We start from the raw sequence: 19,740 nt of genomic DNA on the forward strand, positions 1-19,740 counted from the left end.
TATAATTGAAAATGTCCCATAATGTGATGTTTTAGTAATAATCCAAAAAAATATTTGATTGGAGTTTGTTTAGGGCACTACAAAGTGATAGGCAGTAAGTGACTATCACTTATTGAAAGCAGTCTGGCTGTAGGACATTTTTTAATTACAACATTTTAACTGAAAAGTACCAACACTGCATTTGGAGCCAGTGTAAAATGTTCAGCCTGCAAATTAATTTGCTTTCTTCACATCAAAGCAATACTCGAAATAAACAAAAATCCATGACAATTAGTAAATACTCAGTTATTTTAAAATGTGCCATCCTTGTTGCATAGCAACTATTGATTCTATTATGTGCTTTTTACATACTCTAAAATAATTAAGCACAGGCATAAATTGCTATCTACTTGTTTTTGAATGTTAAAAGCATTTAAGTTATGAAGTTTATTCTAATATGTGTATTATATATTTGTAAAGGGAACATTTCATTCCTACGCAAAGGCACAGTGACCCAAGAAAGAGATGACAATGTCATATTAGTGATTCTTCTTTCTCATGAGAGGACTTTCAGGGAACTTTTTATTCATAGTCTCGATAACTAACTCAGCCAAGGATAATTATCATTCATTGGCTTTACTGGTCTGGATGTTGATTTACTGCTAAACTAAATGATAAAATTTATTAACAAAAAGTCATGTCCTCTCAAAAAATGAAATATCCATTTATATTATAGAAAATTATATGAGCCAAATACATCTATGATATAATTAATTTATTAGAAAGATATCCATGATCTTAATAAGAACTTAGAGAATCTTATATAGATTTATTTTCATCAATAAATTAACAGCATAAAGCAAGAGCATACACTTATATGGTCAGATGCTAACACTAACTTGGTCTACATGCTGTGTTAGTACTTTAGGCACAGGGCGCACTGAGCAGCAGTACTAGACTGGATCATAAGTGCTGAGATTTCTTCTCCAGTGGATTAATATCTGAAGGATGTTGGTGATGTGTGATCATGGAGACGAGGAACTTCTACATAAGCAAAGGCAGAAAAGTTCACTCTCTCAGTCGAAGAGGAACTAAGGAGTTTGAGGGAAAGATCTGTGAATCTCTACAAACATTACTTCCATCAGTGAAATTTCTTTCTTTTTTAATGTCTATCTATTTATTTACTTAGCTGTGTGGGGTGTTAGTTGTGGCATGTGGGATCTTTTAGTTGTGGCGTGCAAACTCTTAGTTGTAGCATGTGGGATCTAGTTCCCTAACCAGGGATCAAACCTGGGCCCCTGAATTCGGAGTGTGAAATCTTAGTCATTGTACTACCAAGGAAGTCTCTATCAGTGAAATTCCTGACTCACAAGATGGGACCAAAAAGAAAAGGATGAAATGTTTATAATATCTCTTTATACATATAGCCAGGGCTTTCCAGGTAGCTCAATGGTAAAGAATCCGCCTGCCAATGCAGGAGATGCAGGTTCGATCCCTGGTTTGGGAAGATCCCCTGGAGGAGGAAATGACAACCCACTCCAGTATTATTGCCTGGAGAATCCCATGGACAGAGGAGGCTGGTGGGTTACAGTCCATGGGATCACAAAGAGTCAGACATGACTGAGTGACTGAGCATGCACGCATACATATAGTCAAACTACCCTTCAAAGTGTAATTTCCAGTCCCTTAAAGAGTATGAATGAAAAACTGTCTAATGACCTTCATCACAAGACAAAAGAGAAGCTGTAAAAAATAATCTCTCACTGCTTTAATTTGGATTTTTATTAAAGGTAGGTGGATCATCTTTTCACACTTATAAACATGGATTGGTAAGGATATGGGAAGTGAATAAGAATAGATTAGTCAACTGAGTACACTGAGGCTAAAAATAATATTTAAAGAATTAAAGGGGTGTGGTCTTTAGAGAAGGAGAAGAAGAAAAAGCCTATGCCACAAAATAAAATAAGAATGAGATACATAGTCCATATTCTCAAATTTTCATCGTTGCCCATATGGAAGTGCTGTTATAGTGATCATCTTTGTTATAGACTGAATGGGCTACAACACATTCCCAAACAACAAGGGAAGGGAGATTGATTTATAGAGGGCCAGACTGGATGTGACCAACCATGTGAAGGCTGGAAAGGAAAGTGACAAGTTTAGAATTGACCTGAGCCAGCAACAACACCTAGAGGATTTCATTTGTAGATGGCAGGTTTGGGGATTCCAGGTGGAGATGTTAGTTTGAAAGTGGCCACTGCTTGCTGCTTAGGGTTACAAATTATAAGGTCTAGTCACCAAGAAGAATCTAGTGATAACCAAACAGTCTGTCAGGACTTCAGTCAAGTTATCTGAATTTCAGTAGCCAGCTCTAGTTCTGATGCACATGTGAGACATAATCAGAAAACCAAGACAGAAGGCTAGAGCTAGGATTAGGTACTGGTAAAGGAAGAGACCCAGCTGGTTTCAAAGGTTTCAGCACAGTATGCATGATAAAGCCAAGGAATCAGTCAAAAAATACTGGTAGTTTATAACAGGGAAATGATGTCTAGCCTTAATGACTAGAGCTGTGCAAGGCCTGAGAAAGCAAAGGCTAATAATTTTAAAAGTATAATTTGCATTCTTTAAAGTTATGAAAGAAGTATATACTCACTGCTGAAAATTGGAAAATATAGAAAACTCTGAAGACAAAAATCAATGAAAAAGTTTTTCATACTCTAAAAGCAAACATTTTCTTTGTAAATAGTGAGCTAAATACTTATTTTACTGCCAAAAGTTCATAACTGAATATTTTTAAGTCATTTTTCATTCTCTTTTATTATCTTCTTAAAGGCAGAGAAACTGTAAGAATGAATTAATGTTCCCCTGTTTTTAAGGATAGGGTCAAATGCAGATTCTGTCATTTTATGGGGAAAAGCAGTAAATATTTAAAAGCAAAAATTATGCTTTTACATGAGAACGAAAAGCTATCTTAAACTTATAAGGTTTCAAATTCTATTTTTACCTTTTAATTTCCTATTTGTCTAATATTTTGGAAAAAACACATATCATAAGCATGTTTGGTCTAGGAAGTTCTGGAAGGAATCAAAGGTGTGCATAGAAGCAAAGAAACCTATTTGAAGTAGTCTGGCAAATGGACAGAATTTTTAAAAAGCAAATAAGATACATACTGCTGAAAGTCACATTTTCGTTACCTTCTCCCTCCAGTTATCATCATTCAGCAGCTTCTGTCTAAGGGTTTCCTGCAGCTGCTCGATGCTTTTCTGATGTGAAATCAGCATCAACTCCCTGAAAACCATAAACACAACAAATGAGTCAAGACACACCCATAACACTCTTCCTAAATTACAATTCCTGGCTCTAGAGATTATTTCACAACTCAATCTGTATATTCTTCCCCTTAGGAAAAAACATATGATATTACATACCATTTTAACTGTTAACAGCAATTTTAAAACACTGGCAACAAGGTCAGGCTTAATTTTTGCTTAATAAGCATTATTATTATTTTTATATGAAACAGTAACAACATATGTAGAGTTAGAAATATAATAAAATACTAAACATTGTGGTTCCAAAGTTTCTGATTAAATTCTGACACTAGACAATAGATAATATTTTGTTACTTTGAAAAAGGAAAATATGCTGGGGTATGCCACAAAATCACCACATTTGTGGTTTCTGCTAGATTTATTTTCCTTTAATTTATCTCACATGCTAATAGGAACAAACCAAATTAAGTAAAGGGTAATGTCTGAGATATAGCATAGTACAAAACATAATAGAAAATAGGAGAGAAAACACAAAGAACATTTTAATCTTTTAATCCAGGTAATTGGCTCTTAAAGCTAAGTTTGTGACCCTCTGAGTGGAAGCAAGTGCGAGAGATTTATGAGAACATTCACAGAGGCACTGAAATTAAGCCTTTAAATATTATACTTCAGTTCAGTCGCTCAGTCGTGTCTGACTCTTTGTGACCCCCATTGACTGCAGCACACCAGGCTTCCCTGTCCATCACCAGCTCCCGGAGCTTGCCCAAACTCATGTCCATCACGTTGGTGATGCCATCTAACCATCTCATCCTCTGTCGTCCCCTTCTCCTCCTGCCTTCAATCTTTCCCAGCATCAGGGTCCTTTCTAATGACTCAGTACTTCACATCAGGTGGCTAAAGTATTGGAGTTTCAGCTTCAAAATCAGTCTTTCTAACTGTTGCTTCTTGACCTGCATACAGATTTCTCAGGGGGCAGGTCAGGTGTTCTGGTATTCCCATCTCTTTAAGAATTTTCCACAGTTTGTTGTGATCCACGTAGCCAAAGTCTTTGGCTTAGTCAACAAACCAAAAGTAGATGTTTTTGTGGAACTCTCTTGTTTTTTTGATGATCCAGCCACCCTGTGGCTCAGTTAGTAAAGAATCTGCCTGCAATGCAGGAGACCTGGGTTCAATTCCTGGGTTGGGAAGATCCCCTGGAGAAAGAAAAGGCTACTCACTCCCAGTATTTAATATTATACCAGAAATTGTGGCAAAAGCATGCCTTTTGGTCAGGGAGTCCCACACCCCCTTCTATAATCACCATCAGTTCAGTTCAGTTCAGTTGCTCAGTAGTGTCCGACTCTTTGCGACCCCATGAATCGCAGCATGCCAGGCCTTGCTGTCCATCACCAACTCCCAGAGTTCACTCAGACTCATGTCCATCGAGTCAGTGATGCCATCCAGCCATCTCATCCTCTGTCGTCCCCTTCTTCTCCTGACCCCAATCCCTCCTAGCATCAGTGTCTTTTCCAATGAGTCAACTCTTCACATGAGGTGGCCAAAGTATTGGAGTTTCAGCTTTAGCATCATTCCTTCCAAAGAAATCCCAGGGTTGATCTCCTCCAGAATGGACTGGTTGGATCTCCTTGCAGTCCAAGGGACTCTCAAGAGTTTTCTCCAACACCACAGTTCAAAAGCATCAATTCTTCAGCACTCAGCCTTCTTCACAGTCCAACTCTCACGTCCATACATGACTACTGGAAAAACCATAGCCTTGACTAGACGGACCTTAGTTGGCAAAGTAATGTCTCTGCTTTTGAATATACTATCTAGGTTGGTCATAACTTTTCCTCCAAGGAGTAAGCATCTTTTAATTTCATGGCTGCAATCACCATCTGCAGTGGTTTTGGAGCCCCAAAAAATAAAGTCTGACACTATTGCCACTGTTTCCCCATTTCCCATGAAGTGATGGGACCGGATGCCATGATCTTCGTTTTCTGAATGTTGAGCTTTAAGCCAACTTTTTCACTCTCCTCTTTTACTTTCATCAAGAGGCTTTTTATTTCCTCTTCACTCTCTGCCATAAGGGTGGTGTCATCTGCATATCTGAGGTTATTGATATTTCTCCCGGCAATCTTGATTCCAGCTTGTGCTTCTTCCAGTCCAGCGTTTCTCATGATGTACTCTGCATAGAAGTTAAATAAGCAGGGTGACAATATACAGCCTTGATGTACTCCTTTTCCTATTTGGAACCAGTCTGTTGTTCCATGTCCAGTTCTAACTGTTGCTTCCTGGCCTGCATACAGATTTCTCAAGAGGCAGGTCAGGTGGTCTGGTATTCCCATCTCTTTCAGAATTTTCCACAGTTTATTGTGATCCACACATAACCCTTCTTATTTTCTGTGTAAGTGATTCTTCTCCATTGCTTATTCCTCTTTCTAATCCCTTTGTTTTTCATCATCGTCCTCTTTCTCAGATTTGTGACTTTCATTTACAACTTCCTGTTAAACATCTCCACTCTGATGAGCCATCAACACTAAAGATTCCATATGTCAAGAAAGAAATTCATCATCATCTCCCACAATGTTGCCTTTCTTTTGGACTTTGAAAGCTTCAACAATCAAAATCTTTAGCATGAAATCCCTGAGTCATCACTGACTCTTCCTTCTTGTTCTGCCGCATCCATTCAGTGTGTATGTGTGTGTGTGTGTTAGCTGCTCAGTCACATCCGACTCTTTGCAACCCCATGGACTATAGCCCACCAGGCTACCCTGCCCATGGGATTCTCCAGGCAAGAATACTGGAGTGGTTAGCCATTCCCTTCTCCAGGGATCTACCTGACCCAGGGATTGAACCCCAGTCTCCTGCACTGCAGGCAGACTCTTTATCATCTGAGTCACCAGGGAAGCCCTTCCATTCAGTAACAAGTTCTATGTATTCTGCTCCTTGGTGTACCTCAAACTATTTCCTCCCTTCCTTTATGACTACCAACATAAGGTTATTGACTTCATTTCCCACCTAGAGTATTGTGATAGATTGTCAACCTATTGCTTGATCTCTATTCTTGCCTCACTCTTAGAATATTATTAAACATTTTTTAATAAAAATAGTGCCTACATTTCTAGGCTAGAAAATTTTGAGGTCACAAAGACAGCTGGACTTGGTAACCAGGATTACATTATTCAAATGATGATGATTGAAAAGGATAAAACTCCTTAGACTTCTTTTTAGAAATGTGTCAGACTAGGTATCTTGACAACTTTTCTACTGAAAATAAGTGTTTTTTCACTTATTAAAAAAAAGTCTTAAAATTCATTAGTGACCAGGACAAAAAGTTAGGAAGATGAAGGACACACAAATCAAGAAAAAGAACAGGAAAATGTTATCAGTGGAAAACTAGTGAAATTTGAATAAAGTCTGTAGGTTAGTTAATTGTATTATACCCATATTAATTTCTTAGTTTTTACAGATGTGCCATGGTTATAAAAAATGAGACCAAGGAAACAAATCCTTTTACTGTCTTTGTTAACTTTTCTGTAAATACAAAATTACTCCAAACTTCATTAAAAAAAAATGAAGTGAAAGGAATAACTCCAACAATAAGTTGAGAATTAAAGCTAACTCTCACCTTGAAGGTACTTTCCAAATATGATGTACTTGAGCATTAAATTTCACAGCCATGAAGGGCACTGGAGTCAGGAGAGAAAGGAAGAGCTTGAGAGGAAACTTATCTGCATAAAATTGTGTCTCAAAGAGCAATACATGCAGTATGTCATTTCTGTCATACTGTATTTCAGAATATGAAATTCACACCCAGTATGTACAAAATACAAAAAACATCTCCTGTCAAGGAACAAAACCCAAATTTCTAGCTTGAATTTTGGTGCTAAGTGGAGGGGAAAATACAAATCTCTCACAAGAATTTGTAAACGCAAGCCAATACTAATGCAGGTTTTTATCCTGAACTCGCACTACCTGAGTGTCTCCAAAAGCCTCAAATTGAGGAGATATCATAAAATTGTGCTAGGATAACCTTGTCTCTAGATGCCTGGTAGGAAAAACACCAACATTTTGGGGAGAAACCAATTTAAATCTGAAATTCAAAGAATTCCTACAGATTTCAAGACCCATGAGATCATAATTTTAAAACTCACAAATTTAGTTTTTAAAAAGCCAGTAAGAGGAAGAATGAGCAGATACAAATGACAGCATAATCAAAGTCACAAATTCTAAAGTGTTTTCAGATATAGAATATAAAATAAGGATATTTAGTATGTTAGAAGAAATGAAAGATTAACTTAAATAACTAATGAAATCTGAAAAGAAGCAATTGAATTTGTAGAAATAAAACATAATAATTGAGATGAAAACATAGTAGATGATCCTACAGCAGATTACTCACAGGTAAAAAATGAAGTAATAAGCTGAAAGGGAGATTCAAAAAATTATACAGGGTGCAGTACAGGAAGTACATCTTGTGAAATGCCGGACTAGATGAAGCACAAGCTGGAATCAAGATTGCTGGGAGAAATATCAATAACCTCAGATATGCAGATGACACCACCCTTGTGGCAGAAAGTGAAGAGGAACTGAAGGATGTCTTGATGAAAGTGAAAAGAGGATAGTGAAAAAGCTGACTTAAAACTCAACATTCAGAAAACTAAGATTATGGCATCTGGTCCCATCACTTCATGGCAAATAGATGTGGAAACAATGGAAACAGTGAGAGACTTTATTTTTGGGTGCTCCAAAATCACTGCAGATGGTGACTGCAGCCATGAAATTAAAAGTACACTTTCTCCTTGGAAGAAAAATTATGACCAACCTAAACAGCATATTAAAAAGCAGAGACATTACTTTGCCAACATAGGTCTGTCTAGTCAAAGCTATGGTTTATCCAGTAGTCATGTATGGATGTGAGAGTTGGATTGTGAAGAAAGCTGAGCATTGAAGAATTGATGCTTTTGAACTGAGGTGTTTGAGAAGACTCTTGAGAGTCCCTTGGACTGCAAGGAGATCCAACCAGTCCATCCTAAAGGAGATCAGTCCTGAATATTGATTGGAAGGACTGATGTTGAAGTTGAAACTCCAATACTCTGGCCACTTGATGTGAAGAACTGACTCATTGGAAAAGACCCTGATGCTGGGAAAGATTGAAGGCAGGAGGAGAAGGCGATGACAGAGGATGAGATGGTTGGATGACATCACCAACTCGATGGACATAAGTTTGAGCAAGCTCCAGGAGCTGGTGATGGACAGGGAAGCCTGGCATGCTGCAGTCCACAGGGTCACAAAGAGTCAGACATGACTGAGTGACTGAACTGAACTGAGTACAGGAAGTAAAAAATATGTAAAATAAAAAAGAGCGTGACATATGGAGGACAGAGTGAAAAGATCTAGTATTTATCTATTTTTCATTTCAGAAGCAAAAGAAAGAGAAAGGGAGAGGAAGGACATTACAACAAATCTAGGGAGCCCAAAGGATTCCAAGCAAGATAAATAAAAACAAATCTCATATCTGGGACCTGATAGTGAAAATGAAGAATACTGAAGTTAAAGAGACCTCAAAAGAAGATGGAGAGGAAACAAAACATTATATTCAAAGGAACTCAAACATATTGAAAGCTTCAGTTCAGTTCAGTTCAGTTCAGTTGCTCAGTCATGTCCGACTCTTTGCGACCCCATGAATCGCAGCATGCCAGGCCTTGCTGTCCATCACCAACTCCCAGAGTTCACTCAGACTCACATCCATTGAGTCAGTGATGCCATCCAGCCATCTCATCCTCTGTCGTCCCCTTCTCCTCCTGCCCCCAATCCCTCCCAGCATCACAGTCTTTTCCAATGAGTCAACTCTTCACATGAGGTGGCCAAAGTACTGGAGTTTCAGCTTTAGCATCATTCCTTCCAAAGAAGTCCCAGGGCTGATCTCCTTCAGAATGGACTGATTGGATCTCCTTGCAGTCCAAGGGACTCTCAAGAGTCTTCTCCAACACCATAGTTCAAAAGCATCAATTCTTCAATGCTCAGCCTTCTTCACAGTCCAACTCTCACATCCATACATTGAAAGCTTACTCTCCAGTAAAAACAAGGAAGGCCAAAGACAACAACATTAAAAACCCCATGAGAAAATAACCATCAACCTGAAGTAGGGTACCCAGCAAAACTATCTTTGAGAAAGAGGCTGAAATAAAATATGCTCAGAAAAATAAAATCTTGTGTTTACTGACAGTTAAAGGACTGATAAAAATATATGCTTTGCAGGAAGGAATATGATCTCAGAAGGAAAGGCAGATGATCAAGAAAAAATGCTGAGCAAAGGAACTGGCAAACATACAGGCAGGGAGGGCTTCTTGGATGTGTCATCAGGATAGTTGCATAGGGCCTATACGCTGAAGGAGACTGCACTTCAGGTTTAATGCTCTGTGGTTACCATTGAGGAGTTAACTTTATCTTTGTATCTGTGCTTTGTAAGTGAGGTCTGATAGGACAGTCAGGCATGTACTAGGGGCTTGGAATCTTGGCTTACACATAGTCCCACCTCCTGCCATCCTCTGTTTCTAGTGAGAATGCAGGCCTGGGCACAGGCAGGGGAGGGTTGGGTCTGCTAACTGTGTCCCATTTGCTGAGTCTGTGGCAGGTCCCTGGTGCCTGTGAGAGCCTGCATCCATGCTGGGATTTCTCTGTGCCCAAGGGAGCACAAGATTCAATAGCAAATAAACAAAAAAAGACCATGACCAGTTGAGAGAGAGATGTTATGGAAAGGAAAAGCTTCTTTGTCTTTTTTTGAAGAGGCTCCACATTTTCATATTGTGCTGGACCTTGAAAATTATGTAGAGACTCTATACGTAGGTCCTTTTAAATAAATATCACCTGTATCAAAAATTAGTTTTGACTGCATATAATTAGTGGGGCTATCAAAAGATCAGAACTAGAACACTAAACAAAAATGCAGAATGTATGTCAGGATGGCAACGATCAGAGCTCAAGTGTTATTCAAGAGAAGTTTGAGATATTCAAGAGAAGTTTGCATTATTCAGGATATATTAATTTTGGACTTCATTAAGTTTTCATGGCAAAAATCTCAACAATAACCACTAAAAGAATAAAATATGCCACTAGAAGAAGATGCACTAAGAATATAAAAGAAACTCTAACAATACTGCCCCTGTCCAAGGCCCAAAAGGAGAAAGAGTACAGAAAAGGAGGGAGAAATAGAAAGCTTAGAGTAACAATCATAATAATGGCAAATAAACTAAACACATGAGTTAAAAGACAGAAACAGGCTTGATAAATACAAACTCTAGCAATAGACTCTTTGTAAAAGACATTCCTAAAACATAACGACATGAAAAGATTTCTAACAGGGACATATTAAAGAAAAAGAAGTATGCAGCTATATTAATATCAGACAAAATAGACTTTAAGACAAAAGTTCATTACTCTGGGCTGATAATACTAACAGGATAATTCACTATGAATATTCTAAATTTATAGCACCTATTAAAATACCCTCAAAATATATAAAGCAAAACTTTTTGGAACTTAAAGGAAACACTGTCAAACCCACACCATAGCAGTAGAATTAAACACAGCTTCCTTAGTTATAGTAAGGCAATCTGGGACCACTGTATAAGGCATGAAAGTGTACACTGCATAACTCTAGGCTGTTATGTGAATGGTTCTCCTGTAATATGTATTGTAGCAACCTATGGTCAGCCAGACAATTAATTCAGTAAAAATTACAGAGGACTTAATGCAAATAAGTTAATTTCAGGGATACTGATTTAAGATACCCAATTAGTGGGAAAATATACAAATATTTTTCAGTTTACATAGAACTGACCACATACTAGGCCAGAACATAAATTTCAACAAATTTTAAAGACTATAAACCTGTATATTCCAAAATGGTAGCCACTAGTCATATGTCGGTGAAGGCAATGGCACCCTTCTCCAGTACTCTTGCCTGGAAAATCCCATGGACGGAGGAGCCTGGTGGGCTGCCGTCTATGGGGTCGCACAGAGTCAGACATGACTGAAGCGACTTAGCAGCAGCAGCAGCAGTCACATGTAGCTTCCAAGCAATTAAAGTATAACGTCAAATTAGAATGTGCTATAAATGTAATATACACAGCAGATTTGAAAACTCAAAAATATCTAAAATGTCTGATAATTTTAATAGATGATTAGATATTTAAATAATAGTTTGGATATACTGGGTTAACTAAAATATATTAAGATAAATTTTACCTGTTTATTTTTACTCTTTTAATGTGGCAATTAAATTTGTAAAAACTACATATGTGGCTCACATTATACCTCTACTGAACAGCACTGTGATAATCTATATTCTCTGAATACAAAGAAATATCAGTAAGAAAAGATAAATATCTCCATGTATTTGGAAATTTTAAAAAAATGTGTTTCTGATTAACTCGGGTCAAGTGAAAAATCATAATTGACATTTAAAATACTTAGAATTGAATAATAATGAAATTTCTACACATCAAAAGTTATGAAATACAGCTAAAGCAGAAAAGATAAGCAAATTGTGGTATACTTTAGAACATAATGCAGATGAAGAAATGAATGATTTTCAGCTACATGTAACATCATGGACAAAAATCCCAGGGATATAATCTTGAGCATAAAGAGTAAATCACTGAGTAATGCATATAGTATAATTTTAGTTCCATGGAGACAAAATAAATGCAAAATCTTTTTGTTTGGAATACAAACATACTCAGTTAAATTATGTGCACGCATGCTCAGTTGTGTCCAAATTTGCAACTCCATGGATTATAGCACACCAGGGCTCTTGTTCATGGAGTTTTCTAGGCAAGAATACTGGAGTGGGTTGCAATTTTGTTCTCCAGAGGATCTTCCAAGACCCAGGGATTGAACCCGTGTCTCCTGCATCCCCAAACTGGCAGGCTGATTCTTTATTGCTACTGCCACCTGGGAAGCCTCAGTAAAATTATAGAGTGAAGCAAAGGAACAATGGGTGTTTTCTGTAGTATTTTGTGGATGCCTTTAATTAGTGTGAGGAATTACCCTTCTCTTCAAGGATGCCATGTGGCGGAATTAGGGTGAAGCACCAAGGGACTTCAATACTAATGGTAAGCTTCTTTTTCCTAAACTGAGTGTTCAATGTATTGTAGTTCTTCACACTTTCAGTTCAGTATAGTTCAGTCACTCAGTCGTGTCCGACTCTTTGCGACTCCATGAACTGCAGCACGCCAGGCCTCTCTGTCCATCACCAACTCCCGGAGTTCACCCAAACTCATGTCCATCGAGTCGGTGATGCCATCTAACCACCTCATCCTCTGTTGTCCCCTTCTCCTCTTGCCCCCAATCCCTCCCAGCATCAGGCTCTTTTCCAATGAGTCAACTCTTCACATGAGGTGGCCAAAGTACTGGAGTTTCAGCTTTAGCATCAATCCTTCCAATTAACACCCAGGACTGGTCTCTTTTAGGATGGACTGGTTGGATCTCCTTGCAGTCCAAGGGACTCTCAAGAGTCTTCTCCAACACCACAGCTCAAAAGCATCAATTCTTTGGCACTCAGCTTTCTTCACCCAACTCTCACATCCATACATGACTACTGGAAAAACCATAGCCTTGACTAGATGGACCTTAGTCGGCAAAGTAATATCTCTGCTTTTGAATATGCTATCTAGGTTATTCATAACTTTCCTTCCAAGGAGTAAGTGTCTTTTAATTTCATGGCTGCAGTCACCATCCGCAGTGATTTTGGCGCCCAAAAAAATAAAGTCTGACACTTTTTCCCCTGTTTCCCCATCTATTTGCCGTGAAATGATAGGACCAGATGCCATGATCTTAGTTTTCTGAATGTGGAGCTTTAAGCCAACTTTTTCACTCTCCTCTTTCACTTTCATCAGACTTTTTAGTTCCTCTTCACTCTCTGCCACAAGGGTGTTTGTCATCTGCATATCTGAGGTTATTGATATTTCTCCCGGCAATCTTGATTCCAGCTTGTGCTTCCTCCAGCCCAGCGTTTCTCATAATGTACTCTGCATAGAAGTTAAATAAGCAGGGTGACAATATACAGCCTTGACATACTCCTTTTCCTATTTGGAACCAGTCTGTTGTTCCATGTCCAGTTCTAACTGTTGCTTCCTGACCTGCATATAGGTTTCTCAAGAGGCAGGTCAGGTGGTCTGGTATTCCCATCTCTTTCAGAATTTTCCACAGTTTATTGGGATCCACACAGTCAAAGGCTTTGGCATAGTCAATAAAACAGAAATAGATGTTTTTCTGGAACTCTCTTGCTTTTTCGATGATCCAGCATCACACTTTAAACCTATCTAAATTTTTTATGTATCTACTCAATATTTATAAAAATAACTAGCCTGAGCAATAGTAGTATGGGTGTTTGGAGAAAAGAATATTAAAGTGAAAGACCAAGGAGAAGAAATCGGCAAGTGAGCAGCAGGGTGGACTTTCCTGCCCACTAGGCACACTATGGACAGGACAGTGTCATCAAGCCCTGGAGAGAAAGAGGTGCATGAGGACAGGGTCCCTGTCCAGATGGTGCTCAAAATCCAGCAATATAAAAGGAAGATTTATCTTCTAAAATGTGAGGCAGATCTAGCAGGTTCTGATGCTTGCTCAGCAGTCTCTAGGCTAGAGAAGAGGAAGTAAAGCAGAAGGAACAAAAGAATGAGGACAGCAAAAGTAGGATTACACTAAAACCTCGTTTGTGGCTTTCTTCCAAATATTTGGCCATTCCTGTCTCCTTTGCAGACTCATCTTTATCTGCCTGTCAATTACATGTTCATGTTCCTCAGCACTTCATTCTGGGGCCTCTTTTTCTCTCTCTCTCCCCCGTTTCTCTAACTGATCTTATCCATGCCTATGGTTAAAATGCAATATAGTTGCTGACAACTCCCAGATTTTATCTCCACTGCACATCTGTTCTGTTAGTATCTGACTCATGTTTCCAACTCTCCACCTGATTGCTCTTTTAATTTCAGAATCATCCAAAACTCAACATGTCTGTAATCTCAGAGGCTTACAATGTCAAAGTTTATTTTTTTGTTCATATGTCATCTGCTGCTCTGCTCCTCATGTTTTGTTATAGGATGTAGCCCAAGGAGCAACTCCTACCTGGGAATGCTGTTTTTGTGGCAGACAGAAGAGAAAAATTGCCCAAACATAGGATCTGTTAAAGCTTCTGCTCAGAAATCAGTACCTGTCACTTCTCTCATATTTCAATGGCAAGAACAAATCAAATGGACATGTTTGATGTGAATCAGGTGTGGACAGTATAGTCCTCTCATTAGGAGGTGCACAGTAAACCACCAGGCACCCTGTGGAGTCCATCACAACTCTGAAATCCTACTGGAAGGAACTGTGAGGATTTCTACTCTGAAGGTGAAGAAAAATCCTTGCTTAGACTGTGGTTCTTTCACCTGGGAGTAATTTCTCAGTCCATTTTTCACCACAGCTCCTGGCTTTCCTATCTGAGATGTACTTTTTTTTTTCATTATACAGTCTTACCACATCAGAAGGGGGCATTAGAGATTTTGCCCCATTGAGAGATAGCTTTTTTCACCTATTTCCTACCCATAGATTTGGAGGAGAAATGGTTTCGAGAGAATAATAATAATTTTAAAAAAAGATTTGTTTTGATATAGTTGAAAACAATCAAATACATTTTAAAAGCATATACTAGAGGGATGAGTTTTAAAGGTATATATAAACATATGTGTGCAAAACCAAAATAACGTGTGTAAAATCAAAATAATGACATTTCTATTATCCCCCAAAGTTTCACCATGCCCTTTTTAAATCCTTCACTCCTGCCTTCTTGCCCTCAGAAATCAAGAGTTAGCTTTCTGTCTATACATTGGTTTGTATTTTCAGAATTCTATAAAAATTCTCCATATATCATACAGTATATTCTTTTTTGTTTGGTATCTTTTACTTGGCATAATTCCTTTTCAATCTGTCCATGTTGTACCATGAAGTAATAGTTCATTATCTTTTTTGCTGAGTAATATCTCATCAACTGGATATACCATAATTTGTTTATCCATTCATCTGTTGATGGACATTTAGGTTGTTTCACAGGTTTTGGCTCTTAGAAACATAGCTATTAATATCTGTGTACAAGTATTTGTATGGATATTTCCCTTTATTTCTCAGGTAAATAGCTAGGCATGAAATAGCTAGGTAGCAAGGTAAGTAAGTATATATTAAACTTTTTAAGAAACTTTCATACTGTTTTCCAAAGAGTTGTACTGTTTTACATTCCAGCCAGCAGAATATGAGAGATCCAGTCTTTCCACATTTTACCAACAATTGGTAATGTTCAGGCTTTTTAATTTTAGCTGTTCTAAAAGTGTGTGGTCATGGGACTTCCCTATAGGTCCAGGGTTAAGCCCCCATGCTTCCACAGCAGGAGGCATGGGTTCAATCCCTGGTCTGGGAGCTAAGATCCCACATGCCAAGAGGTGTGGGCAAAAAAGAAAAATAAAAAATATTTAAAAACAGAAGTGTGTGGTTGTATCTCATTACGGTTTTATTCTGCATTTCCCTAATGCCTAATAATGTAGAGTATCTTTTTTTATGTGTTTATGGGCCATCTGTATATTTTGGTGAAGTATCTGTTCAAATCTTCTGCTCTATTTTTATTGGTTGTTTATGGTCACCTGAGTTTCTAAAGTTCTTTACATATTCTGAAAATAAGTCTACATATTCTGAAAACAAGTCCTTTATGACATATATCAATGTATTATACAAATCTATGATGATGGCTTGTCTATATTCTCTAAACAATGCCTTTTAAAGAACAGAAGTTTTAACTTTGATGAAGTCCAACTTATCAAGTTTTTTTTCTTTATGGATTGTGCTTTTGGTTTGCTTGTTTTTTTTGCTTTTGGGTTTGAATCTTAAGAAATCTTTGCCTAATTCAAGGTCACAAAGATATGGCTCATGTTTTCTCCTAGAAGTTTTATAATTTTATGTTCTGTATTTAGATCTATGATCTATTTTGAATTAATATCTCTCTATATATTTCACACTATGAATCAAAGTTCATTTTTTTTTGCATATGGGTATACATTTGTTCCACCAATGGTCACAAAAACTGTATGTTCTCTAATGACTTACTTTGGCACCCATGTAGAAAATCAGTTAACTATACATTTGTGCCTATTTCTGTATTCTTAATTCTGCTCCATTGACCTATTTGTCTATCTTGAGACTAATTCCACATTGCCTTGATTATTTATAGTTTTATAATAAATCTTGAAGTCAGGTAGTGACTTTAATCTAGTTTTTTCAATGTTGTTTTTGTTTTTCTAGGTCCTTTGCATTTCTATATGAATTTCAGAATTATCTTGTTAATCTCTACATGAAGTTTGCTGTAAGTTTGAATGTGATTGCTTTGAATCTATAAATCCATAAATGTTAACAACATTGAGACTTCTGTTCTCTCCATTTATTTAGATCCTCTTATCTCAGCAATGATTGGTAGTTTTTAATATACAATCTGGCACATTATTTGTCAGATTCATCACTAAATATTTCATGTGTTTTGAAATTTTTTTATACATACAGCTTTTTAATTTCAATTGTTCTGTGAAAATATATAGAAATTAATTTGGGGTTTCGATGTTGGCTTTTTTCCTTGCAACTTTTTGTCAGACTCATCTATTAGTTCTAGTAACTTCTTTTGTAGGTTCTATAGTTTTCATGTTAGTGGGCATATCATCTGTGACTACAAAATTTAATTTCTTCCTTTCCAGTCTGATATTACTTTTTCTTGCCTGACTGTACTGACTAGAACTTTCAGCACAATGAACAGAACTGATGACAGTGGATGTTTTTTTCTTGATCTTAATCTTAGGAGGAGAGTATACAGTCTATCATTATTAAGGATGATGTTATCTGTAGGTTTTTGTAGATGCCTTGTATCAATCTGAAGAAGTTCGCCTCTATTCCTACTTTTCTGAGGTTTTTTTAAAAATTTAGGAACAAACATTGCATTTTGCCAACTGTTTTGCTTCTGTTGACATAATCATAGTTTTTCTTTTGAAATTTTTGAATAACAATAATTGATTTTTGAATGTTAAACCAATTTTGCATCCTTGAGATAAACCCCACACATTCATGATTTCTTTCACTTTTCATGTTGCTAGATTCAATTTGCTAAATTTTTGTTTAGAATTTTTGCATCTATGCTCATGGCAGATGTTGGTCTGTTAATTTGCTTGTATGTTTTTGTCAGATTTTGGTATCAAGGTAATACTAGCCTCATGAAATAAGTTAACTATTCCTTCTTCCTTAATTTTGTGGAAGAGTTTAAATAGAATTAGTACTATTTCTTCCTTAAATGCTTGAAAAAACTTCTGGGCCTAAAAAGTTTACTTTGTGGGAAAAATTTAAACTATAAATTCAGGTTATCTATTTCATTTTAGTGAGCTTTGGAAGTTTGTATTTCAAAAAAATGTGTCCATTTTTTTCAGAGCAGTCAAAGTTAATGGCATAGTTGAGCAAATGGCTTTGTGGTGCCATTTTCCAACAGCGTTTGCTCACTTTGTGTCACATTTTGCTAATTCTTGCCAATATTTCAAAATTTTCATGTTTATTATATTTATGATGATTCATGATCAGTGATTTTTGATGCTACTACCAAGACTCACTGTAGGCTCAGGTGATAGATAGAATTTTTTAGCAATATTTTTGAATTTAAAAAATAATGGCATAAGGTTGTTTAAAATATATTCCTCTATAAATGTATTCGGATCTGAAGAACGTAATGTCACTTCTCTCATTTCTGATATTGGTAAACTTTTGTCTTTTCTCTTTTGTCCTGGTGAGTCTGACATGAGGTTTATTAATGTTATTGACCTCCTTAAAGAAACTGATTTTTAAACTGATATCCTATATTGTTTTTGTTTCCTATGTCACTGACTTCTGCTCTGATCTTTATTATTTACTTTCTTATGTTTATCTTGGGTTCTGTTTGCTCCTCTTTTTCTAACTTCTTAATGTGGAACCTGACTTTTTTCTTTTTTCACATAGACATATATTGCCTATTGCCATAAATTTGTCCCCTGATGTTTTGCTTTAGTGATATTCCACACATTTTGATGTTTTCATTTCCATTTAGTTAAAAAATCTTCATAATTTCCCTTTTGATATTTTCCTTGACCCATATCTTATTTAGAATTGTTTTATAATTCATAAATATTTGGGGGATTTTCCAGATACTTTTCTGTAATTTATTTCTAAGTCAATTAAATTGATACCAGGGAATGCAATTTGTATGGTTTGCGTCTTTTAAAATTTCTTTGGTTTTGTTTTATAGTTAAATTATATGGTCTATCTTGGTGAATATTTTGTATGCTGTTGGAGAAAAAAGGTGTACTCTGCTTTTGTTGGACAAAATAGGTGAATTTGATTGACTGTAAAGTTTGTTTTCTATAGCCTGACTAATTGTGCTGTGTATGTTTTATCCATTATTGAGAGCTATTGGCCTTTCAAAAATAACTGAATTTGTCTACTTCTCTTTGTAGTTCTATAAGTATTTACTTAATGTACTTCGAAGTTCTCATATTAGATGCACAAACATTTAGGACTGTCATGTCCTTCTGATAAATTGGTTCATTTATCATTATGAAATGAATTTATTTATTCCTGGTAATAGTCTCTGTTCTAAAATCTACCTTGCTTAATATTAATAAACACATTCTAGCTTCTCTTGATTAGTGTCAGCATGGTATATCTTTTTCCATTCTTTTATCTTATATAACTTATTATTGATTTATTTGGCTGTGTTAGGTCTTAGTTGCATCATGGGGAATCTTTTGCTGCAGTGCCCAGACTCTCCAGTTGTGGTGCACCGGCTCAGCAGTTGGGGTGCATGGGCTCAGCAGTTGGGGTGCACAGGCTCAGCAGTTGGGGTGCATGGGCTTAGTTGCTTCATGGCATGTGGTGTCTTAGTTCCCTGACCAGGGATTGAACCCACATCCCTCATGTTGCAAGGAGGATTCTTAACCACTGGACCACTAGGGAAGTCCCTATTCTTTTATTTTTTGCTTTTTGTGTCTTTACTTTTAAACTATATTTCCTGTAGGCATTATATGGCTGAATCTTACTTTCTTATACAATTTGAAAATCTCTGTCTTTTAAAGCTTAGACAATTTACATTTAATTGAATTGTGACAGAGTAGGATTTAAATCCATTATCTTGCCTATTTGTCCTATCTGTTGTTTGCTTTGCCTCTTTGCCTTCTTTGGATAGCATCACTGACTCAATGGACATGAATCTGAGCAAACTCTGGGAGACAGTAAAGACAAGGAAGCCTGGTGTGCTGCAGTCCATGGGTTGCAAAGAGTTTTAAAGACTGAACAACAACAACATATGGCTTATGATTCACTTGCATCTGCTTTGTTGCCATATTAGTGATAACTCTCTGTTTAGCTTTATCTAATGGTTGCTCTAGAGTTGATAATAGCTATCTTTAACTCATCACAG

General features: G+C 36.9%; 1 protein-coding gene across 1 annotated transcript in view; it reads right to left on the bottom strand.

Moving 5' to 3' along the window:
* The window catches only part of LEKR1 (leucine, glutamate and lysine rich 1), a 199,498-nt gene that overhangs the window by 37,497 nt on the left and 142,261 nt on the right, over window positions 1–19,740 (bottom strand). The window contains exon 8 of the mRNA XM_018050376.1: window positions 3,174–3,267. Coding sequence (XP_017905865.1) covers window positions 3,174–3,267 — 94 coding nt within the window. The remainder of the gene's footprint in view (window positions 1–3,173; window positions 3,268–19,740) is intronic.

The sequence above is a fragment of the Capra hircus genome, chromosome 1 (genome assembly GCF_001704415.2).
Source record: "Capra hircus breed San Clemente chromosome 1, ASM170441v1, whole genome shotgun sequence".
Taxonomy (NCBI): Eukaryota; Metazoa; Chordata; class Mammalia; order Artiodactyla; family Bovidae; genus Capra; species Capra hircus.